Below are 25,065 nucleotides of genomic sequence, written 5' to 3'. Positions count from 1 at the left end.
ATGCACAATGAATGTGACTCACCAAAGGTGTTAGTCTAATCTTTTTTCAACAATAATGGAGTAAGTTAAAATAAAACATTGACATTTGTTATGATTGAGATGGGGGCCCAGAACAGTAACCTGGCCCTCTCACAAGTAGAGGGGCGCCTCTGCTTCCCTGGAAGGAAATGCTGCCAATTTTCATACCGCACGATTATGTGTATATGTATAGTGATTATCATTGTCTTTCTGTCATTAACAATCAGAACTGCATTCTTTATTGGTGCACGAAGCGTTCCAATTTCAGTGCACCCACCGGATAATGTATGCATAGGTCCAACAAAAGCACCCAGACCCTATATAGTTATTCCAGTCCTGAGAAAATCTGATGGGAAGGTAAACAATCTAAAATTGAATGTCATTAGCAGTGATACATACACATTTGAGGTTAATGAATGAAGAGAAAAGCTGTAGACAGGGTCAGCGCGGAATGAATGAAAACGTAGCACTGACCGCCAAACACACACACACACACACACACACACACACACGCACACACGCACGCACGCACGCACACGCACACACACGCGCAAGTGTCAATGGCCACAGAACCTCAAGCGAAGACGACAGAGAGCACAAGACTGCCTACCGAACAACCAGTCCCTGTAAATAATGAAAACACCAGGAAGAATCCAGTGAAAGACCAACTAAAGCAGATATAACAAAAGCCAACAAGAAGACAGAAACGGCTACAGGAGAATTCACTGCAAGGACACAAATGTTGATAGATCATTTATTCCCGTTCACAGCTGGAGCGAAGAAACTACATGAGGAACTGAAAAATAAACCTGCAGAGACTGTACTGACAAGCACACCAGTTAAAACACAGGGAAGAAGTACCAAGCCCACGATGCAGCCTTACGTTGGGCTGATGACAGACAGATGGTGGTTAAAGGCAAGGGCAGGAAAAGAATGCAAGAGCAGAAGAAGAGATTTGCAAAACCTCCACCTATCACATCGATGCAGATAAAGAAACCTGCTCCACCGACCAGCATGCCCGAGAGACCCCCAGCAACGAAAAGTCACACAGGCGCGTTTAGAGCTGCAGTTATAGACAACTACAGAAAGACACTAAGAATCAAGAGAAACCCGCATGAAGATAACAATGAACTAAACGATTACCTGGACAGCACAGCACATCTAGGAAACAACATTTGGTACAAACACATGAAAGAAGCTGGGAGAAGGAAATCAGAAGGAAACTCCTTCGTTTGTGCACTCCTACCGTACAGCATGGGAAAATCCAAAATCTGTGGCGGTACAAATTGATGTCCCGACAGAACACTGTCTTTCACACGTAGCAATGTGCAACACCAGAGGACTGTTTATGGGGAGGGACGCCTCATTGATATGGGCAACTGAAACGGATTACCCCGATGAAGATGGATATGTCCAGGACATTAAGACAAGAAATAGAGCCCATACTAGGAATCACGTGATAAGGTATGAAAACCCTGAAGTTAAAGGAACAGAAATAAGATGGGAAATAAACCCAAGACTGAACGTCCAGAGAAGAACCCCAGAAGAAGCTCAAATTTGGAAAAACAGAGGCCAAATGCAGATTTAGAGAACAGTGGTTTCCCCAAATGGATGGGAAGAAGGAGTGGTGATCTGCCGAGCTTGGATGGTCCTTGGAGCCTGCAAAGAAGCAATAGAAAACTAACAAAGACTGTGCAAACCTCTGTGGCCGAAGTTGGTAAAGTTACTAACCAGGGCGAAGACAGAGGAGGACCCTTGCTGTTAGTGCCACTGGAAAGCCCAAAATTGTGCGTCAGGAACAACGGCACTAGGAAGATGGGAAAGAATCAGAACTGCGGACGAATCTTCGGGGCCCCAGGAATGACGCACGGAACCGCAGTGATTATGGATCATTATTGGGTGTGTGGATCCGAAGCATACATCACACTGCCAAGAGACTGGGGAGGCATATGGACAATAGTGAATGTCCACGTTTCTGCGCTCGTGATCCCAAAAAGTGACCTGACAATTGACAGTTTCCCGAAAGCAGATGCTCACCTGAGGAAAAGGAGATCAGTGGAGCTGGTATCCCAAATGAAGAGAGAAAATTACTTTTCTGCCAAATCAGAAGAAGCATTCCATGCGATCCCATATGAACATAGGCTGTTCAGCCTCACCTCATCAGTGTTCACAACAATCATCATGCCAAGATTCCAGGTTGGAGCAAACACTAAGTGGTTGCAAATAACCAGATGGGAATTATTACAGACCATCAACACCACCATAAAAGGATTCAATGCGATTAAAGAAGAACTAAGAGCAATCCGATTGATGACTCCCCAGAACAGATATGTACTTGACATGATCACAGCAATGGATGGAGGTGTTTGCACAAAAATCGGAGAATCGTGTTGCACATTTATACCTTTGCATGATGAAGAAAATGGAACCTTAACAGAAGCCATAAGTATGCTGACAAACCTACAGAACCAGATGATCGATGAAACTGACGAAGTTGATGATGACAGCTGGTTTGGAACTCTATTCTCTTGGGTCCCACAATGGATGGCAGACATATTCAAGTTTCTGGGAGCCCTGCTATTGATGATACTACTGGCATTTTGTCTTATCAAGATAATCATCACACAATGCCAGAAAACTGCAAATAAAGCCATTGGGACGACGATCATGATCGATGTCAAACCAGGATGGAAGCCCAGAGACCTGACTGATGAAGAATTAAGAGACTTTGTGAAGGCTAGCGAATTTGCACCAGAAGGAACAAAGTTTGTGTATCCCAGAAAACGAAGAAAGTATGAAGGAAAATGGATCTATTGCAGCCCAAATGGACAGTGCCAGCTTACGACCTGCAACAAGGACGAACATGTAAAAACAGCAGGAAGTCTGAAAGGAGTGATAAAAATATGGACTCCAAAGAAACCCCTTCATATCATCATGTACAAACCCAGAAGACGATGAACAAGATACAGAAGAACCAAGTAAGACAAATCCTAAGGGGGAAGCAGAAGTGGTCGATGTGTAGAGGAGGTCCCGGATATGGCCTGCACTCCAGCCACCCATTTTGAGATACCAGGAACATACTCGCCAAGATATGCGACTTATGAGGAGCAAATAAACCAACAGAGAGCAGAGCTAGGGTTCTGCCCAATGCCCATCAGAAAAGCAATACCTGTTGACGTGCCTATAACCAGACAACCATGGGCAGCACAGTACCCGTTGAGACAACCGTACCAGCAGTTGACACGAAATGAAGACTACTTACAAAGTGACCCCGAAGAGACCCAAAGGGCCTTAATGGAAGGCGAATGGTGACGACACAAGGCCTTGACAGGCATACTAATGAACGAAATGACAAGCAAAGAACGACAAGTAAAGACGAAAAATAAGGAATAATGGGGTAATGGACTTAAAAGAAGAAACGATGTTGCAAAACAAAGAACGTAACCATGAAAGAAGGATGAAAATATGCAACTGGCTAAATGCCTGTAAATAGGCTTGGAACGCAAGAAGCTAAGAAAACGGTACTGCCTGCAATGCTTAGTAGAAGGACAGAGCGGCAAGCGCCAACTATATACCTACCTCAAGAAGCACATTATACAAGTGCGACTCCATTTTATAAAAGCAGAATTAAGCACTGGATGGTGGAGGACAAACAGGCCAGGATTCAGATACTAGCTCAAAGCCAGACGAAAGAGCAGAATCGAAACTCAGTAAGAAGCAGCTCATGCCTAGGAAATCGAGGTCAACTCCAGGAAGGGAGGAGAGCAGCAACTTCGAAGAAACGAAACTTAAGAGCATAGCAGCCAGCCAGTGAAGATAGAGATAAAGAGGCCCAGGAAGGTAGCAAGGCTAAAGGAAGAATCAAATACACAAATAGAGGGAAAATGAAGCAGATTCACGGTGAACTAACACGTGACCAGCCAAGCACGAAGAGGTACCAACGTCTGATGTCACCCAGAACCCAAGGAACCCTTAACTTTTCCTAATAAGAAGCTACAGTTTCGAGGCCAACCTCAGCCAACTAATTGACACATAGCCCTAAAGTACTGATTGATGGAAGGGAGGCAGGGTGAATTTTGGGGCACACCGCATCTGGGTGTCCATTCTGCATGCTGCTAATTAAAGTGGAGATGTCTAGGGGTGTAATCTACCCAATCACTATGGACCAAATAATCTAGGGTCCTATAGCTAGTAGAACCAATGAGACGTCGTACTTGTAGTGACGTCTATCACGAGTGATGTAGAGGGATGGGCGTAGACGCCCACCTGATAAGAATTATCCAATCCTCACAGTCTGTTACCATATACAGATATAGCACCTATGCTTAAGTTACCTTTCCTGACCAATAGAATTGCATGAAAAACTGAGTTTTTACACGTCAATGATGATGAATTTTGCCAATAAGAATTGCTGTCTAAATAAAGATTTTGGGAGTTGAAGCTAGACGGGCGATCGCATCACTGTTGATTTCCATTGTTTCCCAGTTTTTTGTACTTGTCATTAAACAGACTTCCCTTTGCCAAACCATTGACTTGTCCTTATTGATTGGAGTTGGAATAAGAGAATCCTACACCCCATCCTCCTCAAGGTGCAGCTATTTCGTCTTAAGGTGCTGGAGGGTGAGCTCTGATCCCATGGGCCCGTCAGAGGTCGCTCCGCCCTCCTGTACAAGATGATCGAGTAGGAAAAGATAGGATGTCCGTGAAGAGGTTTAGTGAGATAAGGCCACAGGTGGATATTGCAGTGCATTTAAACATTTAGTCTACTGAGGGCTAAACAATTGTCATCTGCTAACACGGAGCAAAGGATGTCTGGGTACGGGAGGAGGTGCTTACAGGCGAGAAAGAGAGAAAGAGAGAGAAAGAGAGAGAAAGAGAGAGAAAGAGAGAGAAAGAGAGAGAAAGAGAGAGAAAGAGAGAGAAAGAGAGAGAAAGAGAGAGAAAGAGAGAGAAAGAGAGAGAAAGAGAGAGAAAGAGAGAGAAAGAGAGAGAAAGAGAGAGACCCTTGAACAGTCCTTGAGTGTTGGAGTGTTTTTTTAGCCATCTGTGACTTGTTTGTTTGTTTGTTTATTATTTATAGCGCGCACCAAACCCGAGGGTAACCGGGCGCGTTGTTCAAGGATACTTTAAACTTTACAGGTTACGCATGCTTACAAATGGTGGTTAAACATAGTAGAAATTACATAATGCAGGACAATAGGGAGAGTATACATTGTGCATAATATAAACATATAACATAATATATACAGGAAATATGGAGTAGGAAAATAGAGAGTATTTAGTTATGTACATAGTACGAATGTAGGACAGTAGTTATATTAGTGTAGGGCGGGACTATCGGTCATTTTCTTTGATCCAGTTGATACAGTTAGATCTGAAGAGGGCGTAGGATTGGGTAGATCTCAGGCCGGGCGGGAGGGAGTTCCAAAGCTGGGCAGCTTTGACCGGGAAGCTATTTCCTCCGGCCGTACTTAGTTTGAATGGGGGGATCACTAACTGGTTAGAGTATGCTTCTCTAGTGGGTCTAGTGGAGATTTTTCTGTTGAATCTAGCGGCTAGGTATTTGGGTGCTAGATGGTTGATACTTTTGAAAGTTAGAGAAGCTGTCTTGAGTTTGATTTTGTCCACTGTGGAGAGCCAGTTGGATTGTCTTCTAGCTTCTGAAATATGCTCCCTTCTTGGAATTCCTAAGGCTGCTCTAAGAGCATTGTTCTGTAGTGTTTGAATTTTTTGCAACATATGTTTATTGGCTCCTAAGTATAGTGCGTTGCAATAGTCCAATTTCGACAGCACTAATGCTCGAGCAAGGGTAAGGCAGTTGGCAGTGGATAGGTATGGTTTTGCGGCTCTAATCAGCTTGCAGGTATATGCGGTGCTGGATGCCATTGCGTTCACCTGTTTGGTTAGGGAGAGGTGGGAATCAAGGTAAAACCCTAATGTTTTTACTTCTTTTGCCACCTTGATAATATTGCCGTCTATGATGAAGGAGGAGTATTCTTCTTTTAATCTATTGATGTTTTGTTTGTTCCCCAGTATGATAAGTTCCGTTTTGTCATCATTCAGGCATAGCCCGTGGGTGGCCATCCATGCCTGAATGATGAGATAAATCTTGTTCACCAAGGCCAAATCTTGTTCATAATCCCCTGAAAGTGGTATGAGAATCTGAGTGTCATCCGCATAGTTAGTGTAGGTAACACCCAGATCATCTAGATCATCGAACAATGGCTTCGTGAAGATGTTGTACATAGTGGGGGAGACACAAGAACCTTGTGGGACTCCACATGTGATGGATACAGGGTCAGCAGCAGCAGAAGTAGAGAAGACTCTCATAGTTCTACCGGTTAGGAATGATTTGATCCATGCGATGGCATGTGTGGAGAAATGGGCAGCTGTTTCTAGGTGGGTGCAGAGCACATCATGATCCACCAGGTCGAAGGCTGCAGAGAGGTCCAGTAAGAGGAGTAGGGCCATCTTTCCAGAGTCTCTCAGCTCATCAACCTGAGTTTTAAGATCGATGAGCGCGGTTTCAGTTCCGTGCTGGGGTCTGAAGCCTGATTGTCTTGTGCCTAAAAGGTGGTGCAGCTCCAGATGTTTTTGGATTTGTAGGTAGGCTACCCTGTCTAGGATTTTTAATAGGAAGGGTACCGTTGTGATAGGCCTGTAGTTAGTCGGGATGGATGGGTCCAGTGATTGTTTTTTTAGGAGGGGGAGGACCCAGGATTGCTTGAGGTTATCTGGTATTGTGCCTGAAGCAAAGGAGGCATTAATAAGCTTAGAAATGAATGGGGAGAGGTCTCTGGCCGCTTCCTTTATTAGTTGGGCTGGGCATAGGTCGCCTCGGCAATTGGATGGCTTGAGTGAAAGTATTATCTTTTCAGTCTCGAGTATAGTTACTTTCGAGAAGTTAAATTTATAGTCTAGTTTAGTGCTGGTTGGTGGTTTGCCTCTTGGGTTAGTTGAGGGTGGGATATTCTGTTTCTTTATCTCAATTTTTGTTTGGAGTGTGGCAATTTTGTCATTTAGCGCTTTTTGGATGTTCGAGTACCATATTTTATTTTTGTCGCAATTATCTTGGACAGGGATGGGGTTTTCTAATTCCTTTAGTATAAGGAATAGTTCTTTCGTTCCAGATTTGGCCTGCAGTATTCGGTTGTTAAAGTTTTCTCTTTTTGCTTTCTTTATTTCATTTTTGTAGATCTTGGAGGCATTGATGAGTGTAATTTTGTTTGTCTCTGTTGGGGTTAGTCGCCAAGCAGATTCGCATTTACGTTTTTCAAGTCTTAGAGATTTAAGGTGAGGAGTAAACCAGGTGTTTAGGTGAGCTCTGGGCTTGCTCTTTCTCAGTTTCAGTGGGGCAATAGTATCTAGAGCAGTAGCCATAGAGGAGTTGAATTCATTTACCAGTGATGAGGTGTCCAATGAGTCAGGTTGAGAGTTTAATCTAGGGAGGATGAGTGGTAGCAGTTTTTCTGTAGTTATAAGTTTTTTGTTTCTGGTTGGCAAGGGGGGAGCCAGAACATTTTCAATAGGTAGGGCCAAGTTAACATTTAGGAGGAAAGTTATCAGTGCATGATCAGTCCAGATTTGTGGGGTGATATCGACAATCGTTGTATTGCAGTTATAGTCAGCAACCCAGTCAAGTATACGGCCTTTTTCGTGTGTGGGTAGTAGGATTTTTTGGGAGAAGCCTAGTTCTGAGATGACATTAGTGATATTAGTTGCTTGCAGGTCTTTAGGGTCATTGTAGCCTAGGTTTAGGTCTCCCAGAAGGATAGCGTGGGATGAAGTTTTTAGGTTGTTTGAGAGGATTGTGGAAATGTCCTCCTCGAACGTGCCAATTGGGCCAGGTGGTCTATAGATAAGGTGAATAGTAATAGTTTGAGAGGGAGATGCGAGGAGTTTAGCAGTTAATGATTCGCAGGAGTTAGTTGTTGAACTTGAGTCAATTTTTAGGGTGAGATTATTTTTAGCAATAATAGCTAGACAGGTGACAGCAGCAACGACTCCAATCCAAAACAAGCAGAAATGATACGATCAGAAAAACATACAGAGGAAATTGAACATGGGGACAAGGTATCGGTTCTCCCTTCCAATTCAGAAAATAAACTATTTGCCTGGTGGCATGAACCCTACTTAATCGGTGGTCAGTCAAAATGTCGAAAAAAAAGTCGAATGACAAAAATGTCGAAAAAAAATATCGAAAAAAAGTTGAACGTATTATTTTTTTATTTATATGTATTTTTTGGGTTCGGTAAGTAAAAAAAAGGGGTAAAATAAAAAAAATAGAAAAAAAAGGGGCTGGGGAGATTCCCCCCATTTCGAAAAAAACGTATTGATAAAGAAATTTGACTTTTTTTTCGACATTTTTTTTTCAACATTTTTACTTTCGACATTTTTGTTTTCGACCAAATGACTATAAACCTACTTAATCATAGAAATAGAAAGGGAGCTCAATCGTCATGTACAACAGGGAGGCCTTCACAAATATATTTCATAGTAACAGGTTGATGTAATGGAAAGATTATTAGGAAACCACCTTTGGAGCCACTACAAAGAATTGGAGATGCCCAAAGGTACTGAGCAATAACCCTTTGGCTTTACCACATAGAGTCTGAACCGGTACCAGGCACAAGACCTGCAGGTATGTTTATCCCATTTTGCCGATGTGTTATTTGGCCAGCCAGGTTAAATAAGTGGATTTCATCATCATAGCCAAACCCTGCTGGAAAAGTCGGTTTGCTTGAAACCTTACAAGATCCCGCAAGGTTGATGCCAGATGATTCACAACAAAATTCAGAAAATGCTTGACCCCATAGGTCAATGGTCCTCCCACTACTGTAATAGTGGCCAACAAGATAGCACAAAACTTTCTTTTGTACTACCTTCACTTTGAACAAGTCATTTGTAGGTCCATCATTCTGTGACAAGGGCAAGGGCAGTAACATTACTTTCTGTTGCCACCTCTCTAATAACACTAAAGTAACACAACCCTAGGAGCCGGGCATTACCGGTTGGGTAATGCCCCTGGGGCGATAGTTACAAGCCCGAGCTCGGGGGCTTTTTTTACATAGTGCGTTGGCGGTTACCAGACATTTCATCGAAAAAAATTGGTCGACTGGACAAATAGTCGAACCAATTTCGTCGAAAACCAAATGGTCGAATTTTTTGTTATTTTTATTTTTACCCTGTCGACCAATTGTTGTCGATGAAATGTCCGGACACCCCCGTTGGCATTACCCGACCGGTAATGACCCCCCCTCCAAGGGTTCTATTGCTATTAGTACCCCGGCACATCGTACTGGGGTACTAATAGCATTTTTTCTCGAGTTGAGAAACAGCATTATAACCGTTTCTCAACTTGAGAAAAAAAGCAAAATAAAATGGCTGCCAGGGATTGGGTAGAAGGGACTACATGTAGCCCCTTCTACCTTTCCATGGCAGCCATTCTGTTTGTTTACTTTTGCCGCTATGGTACAGTGTTGGGAATCGGGCGACCCTGTTCCATCCCACTAAAAGCTTTAGAGTGAGGCGAGCGGCATTCAAAGCACTATGGGGCGCCAGGGGAAAGGGGTCAGTAGTAGAACCCCACCCAATTTAATCAACCCACATATTGTAACGCAAGGCACGAGCAAGACTGCCATTTGTGTGTAGATGTAGTGCATTTTGCATAAATATTGGTCATCAAAGGTTGAAGACAAGGCCTGCGTGGCAAATGCAGCATTTCATGCACTAGGCCCGTATTGCAAGACAAGGGAAATCTCCAGCCATGTTCAAGCACCCATGAGGACAACCCACACCCCCAATCACCATAAAGATCATTCATTGTTCTAACCGTGTTGCACAGATATTTTTGTAGGAATAAAGTTTTATTACTCCCGGCTATCTTGTTCGGAATATCCGAAATAATTATTTGTAACACTCTGGTTAGTACGAAATAATCACAGCACCGCCCAGGACGCCGGACCGCGCACACAGGGCCCAAAAGGAGCCAAGACTGCTGTAAGGACAGTTTTAATTCTAACAGAGCCCCACTGACGGCACACAGCGAATAATACATGCCTTGAGAAAGACCCTACGGGTCGAAACACGCGTCGGCTGACAGAACTTGCACACCAAGTCCTACACAGTGTTTCTAAAACACCCACAAATGTATCTATTGAATGAACCACTCAAGAAAACACCAATAAAAAACAGATTATTTCGTACTAACCAGAGTGTTACAAATAATTATTTCGGATATTCCGAACAAGATAGCCGGGAGTAAAAAGACTTTTTTCCTACCTACCAAACTGGGGCTCAGGCTAAACCCCAAAACCACTCCTGTGATCTTGCCAAAACTCACAATCACAATACAAATGGAGCTTAGCACAGGCAGGTTCCATTCCTAGAGCCTAAACCTACCTCAGATATTTTTGTACCCAAAAGCAATGTGCCCTACAAGGTCGTGATCACCCGGTGTCCATGTTATCTCACACTGGCCAAAGCCTGACCCGGCCCAACCCCAGGCGACCATGTGTTATAGCCCATATAACAGACTAAACCTCAAGATCCCCGAATTCCATGGCACCAGGTGCCCTTTGACCACCAACCCCAAAGTAACAAGTCCTGAAAAGTTCAAACAGAACGGACATTGCACGTCTTCAAGTTACAATCACATGATTTGTATAGGAGGTGCTTAGAGGCATAAATTATAGTTAAAAACGAGGGTGGAGACCTTGGAGCCGGATGGCACGGTGGGAGTGAGTGAAATATGTGTGACGTTTAGAGTGCCCCAGACCCTCCTTTGTGCCAGTCTTAAAGCCTGCAAGATGAACAGTGTAATGATGAAGTAGCATTGTTATAGGAGTACAGTTAATTTGTTCTTTGACCTTCGTCAGTGAGAAGATGATCTCTTCAGCACCCACGTGTTGGAAGACAGATGGACTGGGCTGGAACCAATGACCTAGAATCCCTTATGGGGCAGGATGATCCTGTATAGGCACACACCAACCAGCTGCGCTGCTTTTTACTGTATGAAATGCGTAACAATTACGATGTGTCCCCTCTTAAGCCTCTGCTTGTACCCTCTTTCAACAGAACGTTCTTGGCAGAAGAGTGCTTTGCAGTTGCTCTCATCTGTGTATAAGATTAATACTGGTTATCCTTACAAGATCGACTTGGGCCTTTTTTCCCTAGAGGTTGTATTGTGAGTGTTCAGGGGCGTGCATTCAATGGGCCGAAGGGACTACACCTAGTAATCTCAACCTTTCCATGGAGGATGGATGAGGAAAGCAAAGGAACTCCGCAGGACGGGGAGCTCTGGAACTGCAGCCAGTAAGTCTTTGTCTGTCGGGTAAGGACCCGGCGAGGGACGATCAGATAAGAGAGAAAAATACACACAGACGCAAACAAAAAGGTTTAAATTAACAATTCCGTTTCAATTAACAGAATTCAAAAAGTAGATGGTACCAGGTTTGTCAGACAATGTGCAGTTTGCTTTTGTTGGAAAAGGAAAACAGCGTGTAAGTGACGTTTTCAAAATTATACTTCCATAGGGGTAATCATATTTTGTATAATCAATTCAAGATTGCTTCAGAAACACAATTCTGTGCTAAATACCCTGAGGACATCTATTGGCGGAAAATAGTTAAGTTCTGTACCTGTATTTCATTCCCTCTTTCTAATAGGCATTAAGCCATGGCAATATCCATGGCACTGCCTAATTTGCAAATGATCCACAATTTGCCCAAGCTGAGCACATGGAGATAGTGATTTTGTTGGCCCAACATGCTATATGTTGCTTGAGAGGGGGGGGGGGAGAGAGAGAGAGAGAGAGAGAGAGAGAGAGAGAGAGAGAGAGAGAGAGAGAGAGAGAGAGAGAGAGAGAGAGAGAGAGAGAGAGAGAGAGAGAGAGAGAGAGAGAGAGAGAGAGAGAGAATAAACTAGAATGTACTTATGAAAATATATAAAAGTTGAGAATGATACTAAAGGATAGATAGGAAGGAAGGGACTGACAGAGGGTCCATTGAGTAGATATTAAGGGTTGGAAAAAACAAAGGAAGGAAAAGAATATGAAGGGTGCAAAAGTACATCTAGATTCAAACCTTTATCTTCTCAAATATTCCTTTCTTTTGATCCCCTTTTTGACTTATTTCTTCACTTCTATATTACCTCATTTCCATATCTTAATTTCCCTCATCTCCTTTCTTCTGCTTGTCTTTTCTCCAATCATCATCATCCTGTGTTGCTCTCTCTCAAATCATCTCCTTTCTTTCTCCCTCTTGTATCATCTTCCTTCCTCACATTCCTCCTTCTTCCATCTCTTTCACTTGAAGAAATTGCTGCACCAAGAGGAAAAAATGTAAATAGTACATTGAACAGTTAAATGATTTTCGATAAGCAAAAAAGGAAACCCTTGTTTGATGCAGCATAGGCTTTTACAACCTGTAATTTCCCTCTTGTTTCTCATAAGGGAAGCAAAGTGCAAAGTAAAAAAAATGACTGTCAGGATAATAGTCACTAAATACTTTTACTTTTCATGCCCCAACTCTTGGAAATAATAGAAAGGATTGTGATGAGAAAGACAATACTGAGAAACGGAGATTACCAGTAAGTAATCTAGGTATTAGATACATCAACTTCAGTATTGCAGAATTGCTGAAAGCCATCCTTCCATAATAACACAAATTGAACAACAGACCAGCTGTCTTGAACAGATGTCGATGTAGGGGTGCAATGTGAAAAGGTATTTATCTTACAAAATACAGAATTCAATACTACCTTAATAGTCACCTGTGCCACTCACTGTTACGACTAGAGTTATCATAAGGATTTTAAATAATGTCTTTGTTGCTGTGTATGTGGGATTTGAGGGCTACCTGACTGTCACATGTAATTCAAATACAATTTTTTTTAACTCTTCTTATAGGCATTGAAGGCTATGAAAGTAAAGCATTCTAAAAATGCAACTAATGTGTTGATCCTCAAAGCCCAGTGGGGGGAAATTCCAGTTACAAGCTACTAACCAGCCATAAAAAGTCACTCACCACGTCAATGCTATACATACAGACAGCACACCATTTATCACTTGCCAACAGTCAAGCATCACTAGTAGCTAATCACTTGTGGCGAATGCAAATGTAGTGCCCTGGGACTTGATTGGCTAATATTTAAAAGCAATTTGAATGAGTCTACCCATGGCCCACAAACAACTGCCCTGTATGTCAGTAGGGGACCCAAAACAAACTGTCCGGTTCAGGATCAGCTGAAGGCAATGCTAAACGAAGGAATAATTGAGCAAATTCAGTCATCGGAATTCCTCGACCCGGCGGTACTAATATAAAAAAAAAAACACAAAGACAGAGATGGCTACCTTTATGACAAGCATTAGTCAAATAATTCTGATGCCAAAGGCTTTTGTAAGCTCGATATGCAGGACGCGTATCATCAAATACTGCTGCATAAGCAATATAGACCGCTGATGCTGTTCATCACCCCTTTTGGATGTTCCAATTCTCCTGCATGCCATTAATCCTCTGCTCTGCCACATCGCTGCTCCAAAGGATGATGGATATGCTGTTGTGTAACGTGGATAACGTCTTGTCATTTCAAAAAGACATTGTAGTGTACACTGCTGGTGAGGAGACATGTACAGGGACTGGAGGAATTAATGAACAAAATAGAAAAAACAGGCATCCAACTAAAACACAACAAATGTCTATTTAAGACAAGTTGAGTACATGATATCTGCAATCACGCCAAAAGGAATAAAGGCCAACTATAACTTTGTTAAGGCAATTCTAGATGCCCTAGGGACAACAAAGAATAACTCAGGTTGTCCCTCTGGCTGGTCAAGTATAATAATAAGATTTTTTCAAAGTTCTAAACAAAAAGCGTCAAAATAAGTTTACTACTCAAAAAGGGCCATGGGTTTTTACCAATAACACATGTATGCAAGATGGGAGAAAATGCAACCTGGGAGGATAGCATTGTTTTCCAGCACTAGTACAGAACCCAACGCTATGGAACATACTCAACCGAATATTGCAGTGCAGCTTAAAGGTAAACAAATGGAGGATATGATTGTGGTTAAGAACTCATGATGGATTCAGTGGTAACTTGGGAGGTCCCAGAAGGCTACGTGTTCCTCTCCTTGAAACTCGAAAGAAGATCTGTCAAAGGTACCTGAACAAAAGACTCAGAACAGAGTGAGTAGAACATGCCCAAGCAGTGGACTCTGCAAACACAGAACAATAAGAAGCCTTTGCGATGATATGACATTATTATGGACTGAAACTTTCAGGTTCAAAGAAAAGGAGGTATGTGGCGCACAGGTCTAGCAAGAGGAACCAGACTATGGGAAGAGTATGAGAGGACCCCCCATTCCCCCCCCTTTCTCCGTTGTCTTATGTGAAGTATTATGTGTTTAGGTGTGAGATATTAGAATTACTTTCTTCTATTATTCGCATAAAATGGTAGTGTATTGGTATTTTTAGGTGAGGGTATAATTGGATTTTAGATATAGATTAATAGTACTATTGCTATGATGTAATTATTGTGTCAGTTCTTGTTCGTGTAATTCATTGGAACCTATGTGATGGAGTTGTATTTTGTTAAAAATCTAATAAAAAAGATCTTTAAAAAAAAAATGTTTTAAAAAAAAAGTATTGCAATATATACGCATCAAATAAAGTGTGCATGTGTAAGGGAACGGACATTAGCGCATGGGAGCTCCCGAGGTACTTTTGATGCAGGGACATAAGATATGATACAAATCTGAACAAATTAATTTGTTCCAACAATGTCACCCATTGTACTTGTTTAGGGACCACTGCACCTTTAAGAAGCAGGTCCGCCCACAAAGGGGCAGGCGCGTTTGGCGCCAGTTAGTAAAAGTATAGAAATAAAGAAGGTTGTGCTGTAACCCTCCGGCTGTGCATCCTCTTTTTATACACAGCCCCGGCCCTTTCTGGGGTAACACTGGCGACGAGGTGTCTCTCCAGCACGCCGAAGTCCTCCTTTGCCAGCAGTCCGCAGTGCGTCCTACGTCCTGGCAGTCCGCCAGGTCTCCTTCTCCTTGACACGGCCGGTGATCCCACTGCGCCAGCGCTCCTGATCCCTGCCGGTCCGGCAGGACTACAACGCTTCTGCTCCCTGGCAGCCCGCCAGGCCTCCTCCTTCTAACGCGGCCGGTGATCCCACCGCACCAGCGCTCCGCCTCCTCCTGCATCTGCCATCAGCTGCTTCCAGCAGCCCAACACTCCACGCCTCCACACGCTGCTCGCACAGAACTGCAGCGCCACGCTTCCTGAGAGAAGGGCACCGCACCCCCTCAAGTTTCACGAGGCCCGAAGCCTCCACATGGGAGAAGGATCTGTCGCACGCTGCAGAGCACGTGCACACGTTACGGTGAGCAGCCCCTCCGTTCCCAGATCATACTGCGCTTCACCATCTCCATTGGAATAAATGTGCCACGGCAGGCCCAGGCATTTCAGCCCCAGAGAAAACTGCCTCCCAAAGGTGATCCACGGTTAACAGCCCCCAGACCCCAAGACATTGTAACACGTGGCCTGGCTACATTTCACGGGGTCGCACCCACCAGACGTGCAGAGCCTGCCCAGCCATCCACCCATGGGTGACATGACTGTCAGCTCCTGACAACAATAAGAGACTCTCAACTCCCAACATCCCTGGCAAGCACATCCTACCGCCATCATGAGCAACCCCAGCAACCCACCGTCGCCCCAACCAGTCCACGCTGCAAAATCCATTCAACTGCAGATGCCGCTGCCGTTCACCACAACCCCTCAAGCCACGAAAGGCCGACGATGGACTGAGTAGATGGAGAACTTTCATCATTTTGTAAGGGGATCAGGGGATGGCGACTCTCCCCACATAAGGGACATTTTACTCAACCTGGTAGGAGGGGAGATAAAGACAATTGTTAAAACCATCCCAGCAGCGGAGCAAAATGACTTTGCAGCACTAATCAAAGCTCTTGACAAGCTACTCATAATCGAACCCAACCGGGACTATGAGAGATATCTGTTCAACCAGTGCTCGCAAAAACCACAAGAGACTGTTGATGAATACATCACTCGCCTAAGAGTGAAAGGTGCCCACTGCCAATTCGACGCCTTATCCCTTGACGAAGCGAAACGCCTGAGAATCATCGAAGGCTGCCTATCTCCATCACTCAAGAAGCAACTCCTGAAGAAGCCCCTCACAATCCCCGAGGTCAGCGAACTTGCTCGAATTTTTGAGAGGGTGGATACCCAAGCCGCGTCCATGACAGGCACCAACGCACCGAAACATGATACCACCGAACTCCTTGCAGCTGTCCAGCCACCCCCACCTCGCCAAGGTCACAAACAAACCTATTCATACAGACCACAAGCCCCGCAAGTACCACGACAACAGCGGCAATACTACCGGTGCAGCATGGCATTCCCACACTCAGGGTCCTGCCTGGCCCTATCACAAAGATGTACTAACTGCGGAAGAGAAGGACATTTCCAATCTGTGTGCAGAGAGGGGAATCCATTTCCCACCATGAGACCGCAAGCACCCAGTAGCACGCCCTTCCGCCCGCCATTTCCCCAATATGGACCACAAACATACTATCAACCAAACCAACGCTGATATGTGCGAGCCGTCGACGAATACCAGTTCCGAGAATATCCACAAACACAAGATTACGGTGTTAGGGAGAATTCTCTGTTTAGGCTGAATCTCCTAAACTAGTGAGTCCCCCAGCAGCTTGGATTTCTGGAGTTTGTTTTTTTCATCCTGCCAAGAGTGAGACTCTTTTTCTCCCACTCTTGGACATGATTTGTGGTATTTCTTTGAATGTTAATGTGTTCTATGGGCTATGGGGTCTTTTACTCCATAGGGTCTCATGTGTTTTGCTATGTGTGTTACCCTGCACCCTCCGTGCCGTAACACTGGGGTGTCCTAGAGGATCCCCACCATAGACTCCATACCCTGGGACTGACTACCGTCTCCCAGGGCATGTAAAGTCACCATTGGCTTTACTAGACCTAAATTTACTAACAGAACCAGTACAAACCATCCTATTGTGGACGTACTGGTAGGGGTAATTCGATTGCCCCTGGGTCTGTTGTTCGAGGGGGCACTGTCCCGTCCCCCCTCGTCAAGTTTTGGCTGGTGGCAGTGGATACTACTTTTCATATTCGACCGCAAATATATTACTGTGGGATTCTTCCCATTGTTCGAGGCTAATACTTTTTCACATTAGTCTCTAACATACCGCCGGTTTATTTGTCTTAAATAAATCCACTAGTAGGTATTTTCTGCCAGAACTTGGTTTTTAAAATTGCGTATGTGTTCACCTCTGCAACTCCGAACCAAAGGCTGAGCCCTTTGTTCCACTTTTGGCGGGCTTCTGCGCAGAAGCCCTCCAGAGTGGTGCCATTCTGTCTGGGTACCACAGGGTGTGTGGGAGGGGGTTTAGGCACCCTGGACTGAGTTGCCTTGCCAACTCAGGTCGCACTCTTGTGTGATTGGCCCAAGTGGTGAGCCGCCCCGCTCACCACTTAGCATGTTTCAGTGACAGCTAGGCTGAGTGAATGGGGGTTTCCTGCATAAAAGCAGGGCTTTGGGGACTGGAACTTCAGAAGTCGCCACAGGACCTACGAATCTGATGAGGGTAAAGCTGAGCCAACCTGCAACGACGACACCTCCGGTGGAGCCCTGCTGAACCGACTCACCACTTCCCAACGACAGAGGAGATCTCCCTGCTGGAGAGTCTTCTTCCCTTGACTGGTGGGAACAACCGGTCCCTTGCTTTTTCTTCGCTTCCAGGACGTCTAGTGGTCGAATTGCCTGTGCTGAGCACCCCGGCAAACGGATAGCCACTAACCACTGTACCGCGACCAAAAGGTGGTGCCTTGCAATTGAGCACTCCGCGGCTGGTCTCTTCCCTGGTGGTGCAACGATCTTCAACTTTTCCTCGACAACAAGATCCTCTCATCTTCTGGCAAAGCCCCGACTTGCATCCACCACCAGCAACAACTACCCCCGCCGGAGCTGTCTCTTCACTTTCAAGATACTGTGTCCGCCTGGCTTCCCTTGAAACGGTTAGCTTGAGGTGTCTTAAATCCTTACCTTCCACTGGGTCGCCTCCAGACCTTCTTAACTTTTGTTCTAAAACTGGTCCATCCTTTCTGTGACATTTTGCTACAAAGACTTGAAGTGCATTTCCACTGTGATACTTTTGGGACATACCGCCTTGCCTCTCTCCGAGTGGGCCTGGCCGCTGAACTTTGTGATCTACAGTAGACGCTGCCTTGCTTGCCTTGCATTTGCTTCGTAAAAGTGTTGGTACGGAGTTGGTTTCATACCCTGCCTTTTTCTCTCCCTTTCTAACGAATACTAGAGTGCCATCAAGGTTAAAGCATTCACCTCTGTCTGCAAATAAGTGGTGCCGTTGAACCTAGACTTGTCGAAATATTGTTATGGGATTGATAAATACTTATAGTAACTGTGATTGAAGTTGTTTGCCATATTAGTGCCAGTGTGTTTTCCATAGATGTGTTTTTAAATAAATAATTATATATCTTTACCCCCAAGCTCTGATCAGTGTCTGCTTGTTCTACTGTGTAAATTGCCCTATCCTGTATACTCTAAATACTGCCTAACTCGTCTTGAGAGAAGTCTGACTGCTCAGCCACAGCTACCAGTTAAATCTGGGTGGTACAGACTGCTACCAATTGGGTTTACTGCTAACTCCTGTAGTCTTAAACTTTTTGCAGTGGTCCCAGAGGGAACTGCACAGGTTTCTGCCTAACATACGGGGAACCACCACCCTATCTCACGGATGAGTATAACAACCCACCAGAAGGATACGCAGAAGAGGTGTACTATCATGAGCCCACAACAATGTCTGGCACCATGTATTATGACCGAAACCCCAGGATGAGTACGTCAACCTTGTGCTCGACAGCAAAGAAGCCAGAGAAGCCCGGAAAATACCAATCAAAATGGACAACTGTCTATTTCACTTTATGGTGGATTCGGGTGCCACCGTTAACATTATGGGCGAGCAGGAGTATCTGAAAATCCCAAATCCTCCGAAGCTCGGACCGGCACAATCGAGAATCTTCCAGTGGCGAGCAGCCGTCTCCTCCTCAAAGAACGACAGGTAGACGCCACCATCCAAGTCATCCGATCACTCACCGTGGGTCGGTGCCTTCTCAGTTACTACACCGCCTCGCGCCTAGGGCTAATCGACATCCATGTGGGTGTTGGTGACGTAATCTTTGCAACTACGATTCAGCAGGACCCAATGGAGCATGTCGGGACCATTCTCCACGGACCTCCCCAAAGTCCCATCACCAAACCAGACATCGTGCATCGATTCCCGCAGCTGTGCACAGGTCTGGGAAAATTAAAGGCCCCCCAATCAAACTACACATAGACCCAACAGTGAGACCTGTTCCACAACACCCGAGGAGAGTCGATTTCCACCTCCAAGAAGCGGTCTCGAGAGAGCTTGAGCAACTACTCTCCAACGGCATCATCGAACCTGCAACGGGACCAACACCATGGGTCTCATCCCTGGTCATCGTACCAAAATAAGGCGGTAGACTACGCTTATGCGTCGACATGCGAGTGGCCAACACCGCCATGCAACATGAAAGACATCCAGGCCCATGTATCGAGGACATGATAGTGCAGCAACGCCTGCATGTTCTCCAAACTTGTCCTGATTCAGGGTTACCACCAATTGGAACTGCACCCGGACTCCCGGGTAATAACGACATTTGCCACCCACGACGGCCTGTTTAGATACCGAAGGCTGAACTTTGGCATCTCATCTGCCACCAAAATCTTTCAGGAGGCTGTGAGGTAAATCATCAGACCAATCCGGGGAGCCTTAAACTGCAGCAATGACATCCTCATCTTTGGCTCATCCAAAGTGACTCATGACGCCCCTTTCCTCGCCACATGTGAAGCTGTACAAGCCGCTGGTCTCACACTGAACATTGAAAAATGCCGGTTCAGCAAATCAAAACTAACATTCTTTGGTCACATCTTCTCGAGCGAAGGGATGATTGCCGACCCGAGAAGTGGACACCATCACCAAGCAGAAAGAACCACTAGAAGTAGCAGACGTCCGCTCTTTCCTCTGCATGGCAGGATACTCCACCAGGTACATACCTCACTATGCTTCACTCACGGGACCACTTCTGAAACTCCTACAGAAAAACGCAATGTTCGACTGGTCCCCAGCATGCCAACACGCATTTGGCGCAAACAAGCACTCGTGGAGGCTCATCGCCCAGCCTACTTCAACCCGTCTTGGCACACGGAAGTGATTGTAGACGCCAGCCCTGTGGGCCTAGGAGCCATTTTCGCACAGACGAGTGGTCCTGATGTCAACCCTAGACACGTAGTAGCCTACGCAAGTAGGGCATTGTCTCCTCCGGAGGCGGCCTACTCACAGGCCGAGAAGGAAAGCCTGACGGCATTCTGGGCCTGCGAACACTTTCATAACTTCCTGATTGGAAAAAAACTCACCCTAATAACCGACCACCAGGCACACGAAAATGCCACCAAGGATAGAACGCTGGGGCATTCGCCTTCAAGAACATGACTATGCCATAGTACACCGCCCAGGAGGTGACCTGAACCCTGCTGACTATTTGTCGAGACATCCGGTGGGGCCCCCGCTGACCTGGGGAGGTGATGTCGCATACATCAACTATGTGGTGACAAACTCGCTACCACCCGGACTATCGATGGAAACGGTCGCCGCGGCCCCAGCAGCAGACCCCCACGACCTCACTTGCCATCAGTCTCACTTCAAGTGGAGAGACTACCGACGTGCAATGCTGGCTCACCCAGGGGTGTGCAAAGAACACATAGAAACACTTGCTAGAGTGCATAACGAGCTGGCCGTGAAAGACCACAACATACTTCTCAGAGGCTGCCGCATCGTCATCCCTGCCGCCCTGAGGGCAGATGTTGTCCGCACAGCACACGAAGGACACAGAGGAGCCGAGAACACGAAAAAGCAACTGCATTCCCACATATGGTTCCCCTTTGTGGACGCAGCAGTGGATAAATGGATAAAGAACTGCCACGCCTGCCAGTGCACGTCACCCGCTGAACCTCCTACGCACTGCAGCACACCCAAATACCAGAAAGACCATGGTAAAAGGTAGCTGCTGATTTCTACGGACCAATGGAATCGGGAGAATACTTCTTCCTCCTGATTGACGAGTACTTGCGGTTCCCCATCATCAAGAAACTAACCACCACAGCATTTTCCCCAGGCAGCTGCTGTGCTAGACGAAGTACTCAGTGAATGGGGCATTCCCCGGATAATCAAGTCCGACAATGGGCCACCGTTCAACATAAACGAATTTGCAGCGCTAGCAAGACACCTAGGGTTCAAACATATGAAAATAACACCTCGGTGGCCACAGGCGAATAGCCAGGCTGAACGGTTTATGGCATCAATAAAAAAGACGATGCAAAGAGCCTGCATTGAAGCATTGAATCCACATCAAGCACTATGCCGGCTCCTCAGAGACTATCGAAATACTCCTCACCAGGCCACCAACAAAACACCTGCCGAGCTAATGGTCCGATATGACGTGCACACTCACATCTTACAAAGTTTGTCGACCTTAGATGACACTGATGCTGAAGTAGCTCACAGAGATGCAGAAGTGAAAGAGAGAGCTAAACAGGACACTGATACCAGGCGTTGAGCAACGCCCAAAGACTTTCAGATCGGGGGCAAGGTCCTAGTGCAACAGCCCATGTTTCGAAAGACTGATTCAAGGTTTCGCCCCTAGCCCCATGAAGGTCATGGCCGTAAAGGGCACGATGGTGACAGCGCAGGACCAATACAAAGCTGTCACGAGGAACTGTTCACAATTCAAACATTATCTCAAAAGAGAAGAGAGTGAATCTCACATGCTGGGCTGCACCCTGGGAGCCGCGGGATGACTTATGGATTCCATCTGGGGGAAATGCCGACGGGACGGAAAAGGGTGAGGACACTACAGCTGGCGAAGAAGTGGAGACTCGACATGATAGGCCACAGCGAGTGATCAAGAGACCAGTGCGACTGGTTGAAGAGTGCTAGCCCCAACGTTTGAACATTTGTCCGGTGGTGGTGTTGGGGACCACTGCACCTTTAAGAAACACATAGCTCTCAACTCACACGCTTTTGGCGGGTGTCACCCGCCTTGTAAAGGGCTGCATCACCCGCCAAGCCTCCTGCACGCCCATTCATTCCAATGGGCGTCTCACCCACCAAAAACACAATTGGGTGATTTCACCTGCCTTTGCAGCACAAATGGTTGAGAGCTGTGGAAACAGGTCCGCCTACAAAGGGGGGGGAGAGTTAAACGGGGAAGGACCGGTTGGCGCCAGTTAGTAAAAGTATAGAAATAAAGAAGGTTGTGCTGTAACCCTCCGGCTGTGCGTCCTCTTTTTACACACAGCCCCAGCCCTGACCGGGGTAACAGTACTCTTCACTAACTGGTGCATACCTGTCAACTCACCAGCTTTTGGCAGGTGACACCCACCATACAGTCAATTCACTCATTCGTCAATCACCTTGCCCATCCACAGGAGTCACTGGAGTGTTCACCGCAAAAACAAAATTCTTTTTTTTCACCCGCATTGGCAACTCAAAAGAATGACAAGTATATGGCGTAATTATTTACCACCCTATATTTTTTTTAATCGTAATTATAGTACCAATAAAGATTACTAATGCTGATCGGAACACCAAAGAGAGGGTCATGAAAAATAATAAAAACGTTATCTTGAGTTAAGGCTGTTTGAGCAAAGAAACCAATAAATATGGGATAACCATATAATTGATGAGAATCATGATACTAACGAAATTCCAAGAGATTACTCTCGTCGTGGGGTGGGATACTGCACTCCCGCCAGCTGTCCACTTACCAATAAACGCCAAGCAGCACAACATACTCCCGGCCAGTACACGGCCTAACCCCGGGCCAGTCATCCCGTAGTATTTCGCGGTTAGCGTGAGAAAATAATGTTGAGTGCGGACAGCCGCCCTAGACTGACAGAGGAGTAATGCGAACACTAGCAGATAGACAGCCAGCAAACTCCAGCATAACTCCTGCTCTCTGCAACCCAACTCGCGCGCATGAACGGCCATTATGAAAGAGCCCGTTTTTCATTCACTTCATCCGAGAGAAAGTGAGAGATTCCAAAAAGTGTGTTTATTTGGTATTGTGCGTCATAGTGAAAGTATTGTTAGTAATAAGGAAAAGAAAATACGGTTTTATGATTAGTATTATTAAAAGATCGTATATAATGTATAATCTAAAATAGCTACTTAATTTATTAAAAAAATATTTTCCTTTAGAAAACGTAGAAGTTTATTATTGCTGATACTAAATTTTCTCAAATAATATCCCACGCAGGAAATCTCTTATTCACTCGATATACACGGGGCTCCCTTTCAAAATGGCGGTGCCGAAGATTTGACATTGCAACGTTTGTGGCGCTGGTCTTTCTAGTTTGGTTTATGGGCATGGAGAGGCGGGTGAGGCACGCGAGGACTGTTATTTGTGGTCCCTCCCTACGAATGATAGTAAGTGAGGCAGCAGAAATGTCAACAAGAAGGCGTTATATCTTAAACGGTTGAAAGATACTATTTTGAGTCGCGGATCTTAAGTATGGCCTTTGCTGTATTTATGGAATTGTAAACGTTCAGTGTCTGCTTTTATTTATTCAACCTCGCCCGAGAATATATAAATGCAGTTTATGCTGTCCTATGTTTTTCATTTAGCGTACTTATTTTTTTCTTTATGAATAGTATAAACAGAGGACGTCACTGTTTTAATAAAGTACATGGTGCATACATGCCACCATTCCAAGGCACCTGGGAGGGAGATTTCTCCAGAGAAATAGGGAGACAAAAATTTGCCCATAGGAATGTATTGGGGAAATAATAATTTTAGCAATATTTTTCACCAAAAAATCATGAGACTGCCAACTAGATTGGGAGGTTTGGCATGTATGGTAGTGCCCATGATCGGTTCTAGGATTTGTGAAGCCCTCTGCAGCAAAAGACGTGCGGGCCACCCTAATTTGCATATGAAATTACTGCAACCACTACTAAAATTATGTCTGAGGGAGTGTTTGACACATGGGAAGTTTGTTTAGTATTTATTATGCGTGCCGGACCCAAAGGTATCAGGGCGCAGGCAATAAGAAGTCATATAGCTTAGTACATAGGTTACTTTAGTTACAGGGTAATGGCATTAAGAAAAACATCTAATATAGTAAATATTAGTGTATACTACATATGGTGGACAGTGGTGGGACAAAACAATAGACAGTCAGTATTCAGAGATAATGTACAGTTATTTACACACAAGATCAAGTTCAGCGAGTTCATTTGTCAGCATTCTCTAAGAGCCATATAATTAAATTCTTTCTGAATTTGGTGAAAGTTTGGTCCATTCTGTGTGTGGTGGGTAGTGAATTCCATAGTTGAGCTGCTTTGACTGGGAAGCTGGTATCTCCAATCGTAGATAGTTTAAAGCGAGGCACCTGAAGGCAGTTAGCGTTGACTAGTCTAGTGGGTCTAGTAGACATTTTCCTAGAAAATCTTTCTATTAGGTATCGTGGTGCTTTGTTGTTTAAGCTTTTATGAGTGAGGCAGGCTGTTTTTAGTTTTATTTTCTCCAGTGTGGATAGCCACTTGTGTTTTCTTCTAGTTTCAGAGATATGTTATTTCCTAGAGATACTGAGTGCTGCTCTAAGGGCATTGTTTTGGAGTGTCTGTATTTTGTTGGTGATATATTTGTTTGCTCCAATGTAAACGGTATTACAGTAGTCTAGTCTAGATAAGATGAGTGCTCTAGCTAGGGTCATGCAACTGTTGGCTGAGAGGAAGTGTTTGCTAGGTCTGATTAGTTTGCGTGTATATGCTGTCGTGGAGGCTAGGGAGTTTACCTGTTTAGTAAATGTTAGTGTAGAGTCTAAATAAAAACCTAGTGTTTTTACTTCCTTGGCAACCTTAATAAGGTTCCCATCAATGAT

The 25,065-nt window shown here is 45.0% G+C and overlaps 1 protein-coding gene across 2 annotated transcripts in view; it reads right to left on the bottom strand.

The window, feature by feature from the left end:
- SHISA4 (shisa family member 4) overlaps positions 1 to 23,125 on the bottom strand; it is a 538,517-nt gene extending 515,392 nt beyond the window's left edge. The window contains exon 1 of one of the 2 annotated variants that reach the window (XR_011282926.1): positions 22,948 to 23,125. Coding sequence is in view for 1 of the 2 variants with exons in the window: in XM_069633575.1 (XP_069489676.1) it covers positions 22,948 to 23,011 (64 nt within the window). In the remaining variant the exon portion in view is untranslated. The remainder of the gene's footprint in view (positions 1 to 22,947) is intronic. The other variant, XM_069633575.1, reaches the window with a different exon arrangement.
- Between the last annotated feature and the right edge of the window lie 1,940 nt (positions 23,126 to 25,065).

Source organism: Ambystoma mexicanum, chromosome 13 (genome assembly GCF_040938575.1).
Source record: "Ambystoma mexicanum isolate Mex_15411 chromosome 13, UKY_AmexF1_1, whole genome shotgun sequence".
Taxonomy (NCBI): domain Eukaryota; kingdom Metazoa; phylum Chordata; class Amphibia; order Caudata; family Ambystomatidae; genus Ambystoma; species Ambystoma mexicanum.
This window is presented reverse-complemented; position numbering and strand designations above follow the sequence as displayed.